Genomic DNA, 8,866 nt, shown 5'->3' on the forward strand with positions numbered 1-8,866 from the left:
ATGGATGGATGGATGGATGGATGGATGGATGGATGGATGGATGGATGGATGGATGGATGGATGGATGGATGGATGGATGGATAGATAGATAGATAGATGGATGGATGGATAGATAGACAGACAGACAGACAGACAGACAGACAGACAGACAGACAGACAGACAAGTGTACAACAAAATATAATAATTAAAACTGTACAAATAGGACTCAAATTGGGTATAAACTAATTTAAAGTGGGCATAATATGATGTAAATGGTGCAAAACACTTCATTTTGTCTCTGAAGAAAAAAGGGCTGGAAATTTAACTGAAACTTTAGCGCCCTCTAGTGGCAAAACACATTTAATAGACGTGAAAGTTATTTATTTATTTTGCACCGGAAATTCTTAAACATTTCTGGTAAATACTTTTAGGGGACAGTATTATTAGTGCTCCGATTCCACTTGACAATATTATTTGGGATTTTTGAGCTTTATTTGTGAACATTTGGCTGCCTGCCTGGCTGATAATGCTCATCTTGGCTCCTCCTCCTGGAGGCGCTGCGTCAGTCGCGCGTAAAGTTGTGTTGACAGGGGCGGCCGGTAGTAGCAGGAGTTGTCAGCGGAGCAGCAGAAATCAGCTTCACCAGACCCGAATGGAGTAAATTACCCATACCGTTCTACCTTGCGCTTCTGTTACTTCTGTTAAGCGCTTTTCGTATTGTTTAGGAAACAACTATGGCGGACGAGCAGTCCTCTCAGTCCTGGTCGATCGACCGGGATGACTATGAACTCAATGAGGTGATAGGTGAGTACTAGCTTAGCTTGTTAGCATCCTAGCCTCCCCTTGCTTTGCTGCAGCGTTGGCTGTCATTTGCTCCTAGCCTTCCTGGCTATTAGCATTTTAAGTCTGTAGCTAACAAAAGTCAAGTCACAACCCGTAGCTCTACCATCAGCCAGGTAGTTTCCCTTTGGCAAGGCCGGTAGTTCCTACAAGTTATAAAGCTAAAGCAGGATTGTCTCCTGGCGGAGCAACAAGAAGCTAAATGGCTTGCTAATGCAATGTAGCCGGTGTTGTGCCGAAAAAAAGCACCACCGTAGAAGGTGCTCTTAAAGGCACATTTTTCTTTCTTTCACATATAGATTAGGTGAAAGTTGAAAGAGACAAACACTCGTGTTTTCACAGCATCAATAAGCAAAATTGTTATTTGGCTTAAAACCTGCAAGTTCGTGTAAAGTCGTTTTGGAAATATTGGATTTCGGTGCTCCTGTACACAATTCTACACATTATACAAATTTAAATGTTATAAAAACGGACCTGGGTACATGATAAATAATGTTAGCTCCTTTGTTGTTTATAGTGGGGTTTAACAGGAACATGATTTGAAGTTTTAAACTTCTTGAAACGTTTTTGCAACAAACTGTGGCATACTGTGTATATGTGTGAGTACGTCTTCTCTTTAATGTCCACGTTGATGTCCTCAGGGAGTGGAGCCACTGCTGTTGTTCAGGCGGCTTACTGCAAGCCGAGAAAGGAGAAGGTGGCCATCAAACGCATCAACTTGGAAAAATGTCAAACTAGCATGGATGAGCTGCTGGTAGGAAATGATGGCAAATATCTGATTGTGTGTTTATGTAGCTGTGTATGTGTGCGTACATAGCAGTGGGTTGTGGCAACATATTGCGGCCAGATCCAAAGTTTAATACCTCACAAAGCTTGATGATTACTGGAGCTCATTTCAGATGATCAAGCTCTTATTGTTGCGCACAAGTTCAACAATTCAAATGTGAGTAAAGCTGTTATCCAGTGGTTTAACACCATTACAACAACAAATACAAAAAATACATTACACTGTTATATTTGCACAATAAAGATTGGGTTAATTTTTTTACTCATGGTACATTTTGCTGAACTGTGGTTTTACCAGTACAACAGTCCTAAAATATACCCTACAATATTATAATTGCTTTAGAAAATTGGGTTGTGAAGCGATCACAGTGGGTGGAATGTTAACAATTGTTTAATCTCGTGAAATAAATGCCTCACAGGTCATGACTGTGCTAAATCCTCTAAAACCTATTAATATAGGTAACATTACAACGAGATGTTTTATATAAGCTGTAGAAGTACTTCACTGTACTGTTTGGTCTTTTTGAGCAGTGTATGATATAACAGAACATCTGAAATTGTTTGGTTTTCTTTCAGTCGTGGCCTTTTTCTTTTTTTTTTCCTTAATTTTTAGACCTTGTCAGACATCAACATTAGTGTCTATGTTGTCAAATGTAAACACTACAATGTCCTGTCATCTAATGTCTTCAGCTACAGTTATGCCGACGTATCCAGGTCGGTAAACCAGACTGTGGGTTTTTGTTGTGCTGGCTCCAGGATATAATTAATTTAACACCTTTGTTTRTTGCCTACATCTGGTTAATGTGTGGGCACACCCTGCTCAGGACTCGAGAGGTTTTTATGAAAAGGTTTCGAGGAACAGCAGGATTTATTTGGGATAAATCCTTCATYAATGACGTTCAGATTAAATCACGTCACTAAGATTAATTCTGAAAGTTTTCCTATATATTTAATTGAAATGTGGTGTGGTCTGTTAAGTGTCTGTGCGTTGCGTGACTTTTTCTTACGGTTTCTTTTATTTGTGTGTAGAAAGAGATTCAGGCTATGAGCCAGTGCCACCATCCAAACATCGTGTCTTATTATACCTCCTTTGTGGTGAAGGATGAGCTGTGGTTGGTGATGAAGCTGCTCAGTGGGGGTAAGTGCTTTAACACTGAATTAACTTGCTTTAAACCAACTTTTATTATTATTTACACATTTTTTTCCTATCACAAGTAATCAAATCTTGAGCTCATAAGGAAGCTGCACCTCTGCAGAGGTTTYGGAGGTCCACGGAGTTACGTCAGCGTGTCTTGTGACCAATTTCTTGCCCTTTCTCAGGTTCTGTGTTGGACATAATCAAACACATCATCTCACGTGGTGAGCACAAGAATGGAGTGCTGGACGAAGCCAGCATCGCTACAATCCTGAGGGAAGTCTTGGAGGGGCTGGAGTACCTTCACAAAAACGGACAGATTCATCGGTGAGMGGTGATGATGCACCGTAAGGCGGCTAGCGACATCGTTACGGTTTAACGTCAGTCAGACTCTGAGCGTTTCCTCTCTGCAGTGGAGTACGCAGTTTAAACCAAATCTCACCCTCTTAATATTTAATACCATGAAAATGCATAATTGAGGAGGTTTACTTTACATAAAAGTTTCRTTCAGGAACACAATGAACCAGCTCTGACAAGAGTGACTAGTATTTTAATCRGTAGATGCATAGACTTTCCATCCACGTAATGGCTTTCCTTATTTATGTGAAGGGGAAAATAAAAAGACATGTTAGAAATAATAAATACAAACTTCTGATTAGCTGGTAAATATAGTTTTGCTGTTTTTGTGATAATTTCAGTAGACTGAGATAAACAGCAGCTGACTGAGCTCAGATGATAMGACAAACTCACTTAAATCTAATCCGTGAACTTAATGCAAGGTAGGTCGAGGCTCACTTGATTTATTCCAGTTCTCTGTGTAGTTTGATCTAAGTGTCAGTGCACACACAAAACAAGAAGAAGCGTAAGTTTACATAAACGAACCAAGGAAGCAGCTTTGACATGTTTATAACCGTAAAGTGATTACTCGCAGCTGATTCACACTCATGTCAGCACAGTCACTGGCTTGTGACATCTCATCTGCTCACTGTGATGTCYCTCTTCACTCTGTTCACTCAGGGATCTAAAAGCTGGAAACATTCTTCTTGGAGACGATGGCTCAGTGCAGATTGCTGGTACTCTTTGAGTTCTTATCCCTTGCTGATTAATTWAAAAAAATAATAATAATCTGGTTGAAAATACGTATTTTTTTCGCCCCACGTTCAAAATGACACCTCAGACTTTGGTGTGAGTGCCTTTCTTGCCACTGGAGGAGACATGACAAGGAATAAGGTTCGGAAGACGTTTGTCGGGACACCGTGCTGGATGGCCCCAGAGGTCATGGAGCAGGTACAAGTGGTTTTGTCCCTCTGCTTTGTCATGGCTGTTCTGGCCACCTGAGATTTATTTATTTTTTTAATGAGTCGAAGCTGTCTTTATTCTGATCTGCAGGTTCGTGGCTACGACTTCAAAGCAGACATTTGGAGTTTTGGGATAACGGCGATTGAACTAGCCACCGGCGCTGCACCCTATCACAAATACCCACCAATGAAGGTAACTGTACCTAAAGTATTTAAAAAAGGCTGTTGTCATCGTGGCATCATGTTATAAAGAAGAAAGTTCATTTGCATGTGTTTACTGAAACTCAAGTTAATTGTCTTGTAGGAATAAAGCAGATATCAGTGAATTTCTCTGCATCCTTATTATTAAAACCCAGTACCAACACATTCAGTATAGTTGTCAGACTTTACTATGTAGGTGGCTGGATCACTGCAATGTGAACTGAAGTAAAACGTTTTATCACTGCTGCTATCACAACTTTTCGTATGTGAGGCAGCCATGTTGGATTTTGAGTTCAGAGTTAGTCAGGCATCTGTGATGTTCCAGTTGATTTACATGGAAAACTCTGACTTCATAATGCAACTGAATTTTATTTAATTATTTAAAATAAACAAAACAAAACACATTAAAACACTAAATGAAAAGGGTGCAGAAAGAAGAAAAAATCTTATGTCCCCTATGTTAAAGAAAAATAACTACAAACAGCAWCTTAAGCTTGAACAATCTCCAAATTTGTAAAGTAAAAACCAAAAACAACATCAGGCAACCTTTATAGCCTGTCTCTACCAAACATTACATGGCGTTTATACTTTCCCAATAAAATTGACACGATCGTCTTTTTAAGCATATAGATCAGGCCTATCCAACTGGAGGCCCGCAGGCCACATCCGGCCTGCGAGTGACCAAAGTTCGGTCCGTCACTTAGTTCATTCATCTCTTAAGACCAAATCCCCAGTTTTSTACTTTAATTACTCTAAGTTCTTTTAGTTAGACATAGACATGTTTGGTATTTACAGAAACATCAGAATCTTGGCTAGAAGCTGGTAAAAACATCTATGAACACTCAAGACGGTTAAAATTACCAGTAGTTCAAAATAAAACTATGAAAGTGAAAATAAAATTGGTTTAAAAATTTGTCAAGTCAGAGACGTCAAAATAATACTTGTGTTAAATAGGAGGCGTAATGTGTTCTTTTTGTTTTTAGATATTGTGTAATTATCACTACATTTATAGGGTTCTGTATGTTGTATTCATGATTAAATGCAGCAAAATAAACTATTTCAAAGGTAGCAATACTTTGTTTATTTACATAATAAATTTAATTGCTGGAAGTTCGGCCCCTGAGCTGTTYACCCGCAGTAACTCTGGCCCCCGGAGCATTTTAGTTAAATAACCCTGATATACTGTAGATTGATATAGAAGTTTTTTTATATTAATATCAAGACAATTCCACGAATCACAGCAGTGCTCCTTTAGACTAATTTGAAATGGAGGTTTTACAAAATCTCCATTCCCTTAAGGTTATAATGACTCCCCTTTTAACAAATTTAAATTGAACATTTGAAGCTCATATATTTTATGGGCTTTATTCATGACTTGTTAAATTCTGCAAACAAAATGATAACATTTTAATAATTTTAAATGATGAAATAATATATTTGTTGGGTGACCATTGCACTTTCTACTAATAAATCTTATAGCTCTTTTAAAATAAATATAGGATTTGTTATTATTTTACATWCTTTCCCCTAAACTTCAACACAACAGATTAAATGCGGAACAAWCATTACATTATACAACATATACAGAGCTTCATCATTGTGTGATTTCCAATTTTATCTCACTAACTTTATAAATTTCAATCCTATCATTCGTCATTCTACCGTGTGTGTTTGTGTATCCAGGTGTTGATGCTGACTTTGCAGAACGACCCCCCTTCTCTGGAGACAGGTGTTACAGACAAGGAAATGGTGAAGAAATATGGCAAGTCATTCAGGAAAATGCTGTCTCTGTGTTTACAAAAAGATCCTGAAAAAAGGTCAGTGTCAGACTCTACGTTCTCATCAGACGCTCTGGTTGTGTCTCAACTATAATAAATAGCTCTCCGTCTCTTTAATATTCAGACCGACTGCTGCAGAACTGCTCAAGCACAAGTTCTTTACAAAAGCCAAGGTGAGCTAAGGATTACTATGAGTATTACTATGATGAAAATTATTATTTTTTTGCATTTTTCAAAAACAATACATTCTGCAATAACGTTCATTGTCGTCCTTTGGCAGAACAACGAGTACCTGCAAGAYAAGCTCCTCATGAAAGGTCCCACAATATCCGATCGATCTAAAAAGGTTTGACACATTCATCCTCACACACGTCACATCACTAATATTTAGTAAAATTCATTATGGGGATAAAGTGAACGTCTGTGCTCAGGGTGTGTCCCAMTTCTCCAGCTTTCTGTCTAAAGCATGCTGGGATATGCCTGAAAGGATCAAAGAACTGACGGYTGAGTCAGTTTCAGACTTCTCTTTAATCCTGTGTGTGTACGTGTGTGTAGGTGCGCCGTGTGCCCGGCTCGAGTGGCCGTCTGCACAAGACGGAGGACGGCGGGTGGGAGTGGAGRGACGACGAGCTGGATGAGGAGAGCGAGGAGGGGAAAGCTGCTGTGGCAGCTCTGCGGGTGAGACCYCACGCCTGCGTCTCCTGTCAGCCCGGTTTAATTTACAGAGTTAATTCTGCGCAGCTTCCTGTCGGCTGCAGTTCTGTRCTGAACAATCCTGTCAAACAAGCAGGAGTTAAAGCCTCTTATTTCAGTCACAGTTTGTATGTTTCACTTAATTAAAACCACATATTACTGTGAAAAGTCTAAAATCTCATTGAGCAACATGTTTGTTTTCACAGTATTATGCAARAATCTTGAGCCACTAGTTGAATGAGTTTTATGTTGCACTTTTTACAGTGTAAAACACACAACTATTTATTAAACGAAGATAATACATTCAGGTTAAACTGGCCAAAAAAAACCCTGCTTCAGTCACTTTCAGTGTGTTCATTTTTAAATGATGTCTGGGTGTGGGTTCTTCTTTRCTCTCTCAACTGATGTCCATTTAATGCTGTCACGTTTTCTCAATCCTGCAATGCTCCTYTCTGTTCATGTACTGAGGGGATAAAGGAATAATTGCATGTATTTGATCCTGACAATCTGTCATGTCCATTCTGCAGTCACCCAGAGTGAAGGATGGGTCCCAGAATATGGAGGTGAGTCAGTTTGTAGTGGACATGACCTGCAGATCTTGATTTGTGTCATCAACCATCTCAGAGCAATCTGCATGAGCCTTGTTGTCTRAGTTTATTTTCTTTTTAAGTGTCGTCCGTGTGACGGGATTTGTTCAGTTCATTTGCTGTTTCTTTGGTAGCTTTTTCCACCAGCAGATGGCTCCACAACACATCTGCAGGCACCCGGTGCACAGACTGCGGGCCCCTCAGGAGAGCAGGCCCKACCTCAGCCTGCCGCTCAGACAGCGAGCCCTTCACACGAGCTGATTGTTCCGGTAAAACCACCTCAAAAACACGCAAACGGCAGAAATATTTATATTTATTGAAAGAACGGTTTTAGGAAACAGAGAGGTGATTTATCAAAATGATTTATGATCATTTTTATTAGGGTTACGGGGGATACTTAAAGTCTTAAAAGGCCTTGAATTCATCAATCCAAAAATAAGGCCTTAATTAGCTTTAAAAGGTCTTAAATCAATCTTCAGAAAGCTTAAAAATGTTAACACATTGTAAGTAGGATGACTGTAATTCATATCAAACATTAAAAGAATTGGTAACATTTCTTTATTTTTGAAATATTCACATTTAAACATTCTCRTTTGACACCACTTCCTGTTATTTTACATGCAAATATCTCAACTGTCCATCTGAGCAATGTGATATTTGTTTTGTAATATGRTAATAATGTTGTCTTTCCYAAAATGCATTCATATTTCATACAAACATTTTACATCACAGGCAGTTTAAGGTTTCATCTACAGCAAACTGTGGGTCCTAAAACTCCAAATTTTGGGTCGTCAGAGGATTTCCAGGAATTAAATTGTTTAAAACTGACTGCTAAGAATGTTTTTTAGCTATATTTGACAAAATAGCAGTTTAGATATGGATAAAAACAATTAGTCTATTAGCAATATTTAAATAATTCAACCAAAAATACTTCATGAGTTTCTGCCACAGTTTCTTGTGAAAATGGTCTTAAATTTTATTTCACTTGGCATTAAAAAGTCTTAAAAAAAATCTTAAATTTAACTCGCCTTAAACTGTAGGAACCCTGTTTATCAAAAGTTTTAGAGAGAAGCGAGCAGCAGCAGTTTATATTTAAACCTCTCTAAGCCCCAGTTTCTGTCCAAAGACTGCCTCCGTGTTTGAGACTGAGTAAGGAGGAGTGTGACAGATGTTGAAACAAGAGTTATAAAAAATAAAAAAGAACAATTAAGCCTTCAGATGGACGGGCTTATTATAAATAGTTGACATACCCACAGTTCACTGTGTATGTCTGATTGTTCAGGGTGCTGACAGAGCTGCCCTGAGCTCTGTTCAAATAATGTGAGCTTTGGTTGCAGCGCGACACGTCGTAAAAATCAGTTTGAGTGTTGAAGTGGCTCACAGAGCACAGCACGGCCTTTGTGTTTTTTTTTTGTTTGTTTGTTTTTTACAGTGATGAGTGTTTTCTGCTTAGGTTAGGTGATTTTTATATGTTTTGTTCCATTTTTTTTGTGTTTTCACCTTTATTTTGAAGGTGCTTATAGAAAATATAATGCACATCTTGTTTGTGTTGTTTCGTATAGTTTGAC

The 8,866-nt window shown here is 38.6% G+C and overlaps 1 protein-coding gene across 1 annotated transcript in view; it reads left to right on the plus strand.

Moving 5' to 3' along the window:
- Positions 1-550: 550 nt before the first annotated feature.
- oxsr1a (oxidative stress responsive kinase 1a) overlaps positions 551-8,866 on the plus strand; it is a 12,691-nt gene continuing 4,375 nt past the window's right edge. The window contains exons 1-13 of the mRNA XM_014008963.1: positions 551-784; positions 1,462-1,574; positions 2,636-2,744; positions 2,927-3,068; positions 3,759-3,814; positions 3,919-4,028; positions 4,131-4,232; positions 5,924-6,057; positions 6,143-6,191; positions 6,299-6,364; positions 6,574-6,696; positions 7,239-7,274; positions 7,433-7,567. Coding sequence (XP_013864417.1) covers positions 715-784; positions 1,462-1,574; positions 2,636-2,744; positions 2,927-3,068; positions 3,759-3,814; positions 3,919-4,028; positions 4,131-4,232; positions 5,924-6,057; positions 6,143-6,191; positions 6,299-6,364; positions 6,574-6,696; positions 7,239-7,274; positions 7,433-7,567 — 1,245 coding nt within the window. The 5' untranslated portion in view covers positions 551-714. The remainder of the gene's footprint in view (positions 785-1,461; positions 1,575-2,635; positions 2,745-2,926; positions 3,069-3,758; positions 3,815-3,918; positions 4,029-4,130; positions 4,233-5,923; positions 6,058-6,142; positions 6,192-6,298; positions 6,365-6,573; positions 6,697-7,238; positions 7,275-7,432; positions 7,568-8,866) is intronic.

This window comes from Austrofundulus limnaeus, unplaced genomic scaffold (genome assembly GCF_001266775.1).
Source record: "Austrofundulus limnaeus strain Quisiro unplaced genomic scaffold, Austrofundulus_limnaeus-1.0 Scaffold54, whole genome shotgun sequence".
Taxonomy (NCBI): domain Eukaryota; kingdom Metazoa; phylum Chordata; class Actinopteri; order Cyprinodontiformes; family Rivulidae; genus Austrofundulus; species Austrofundulus limnaeus.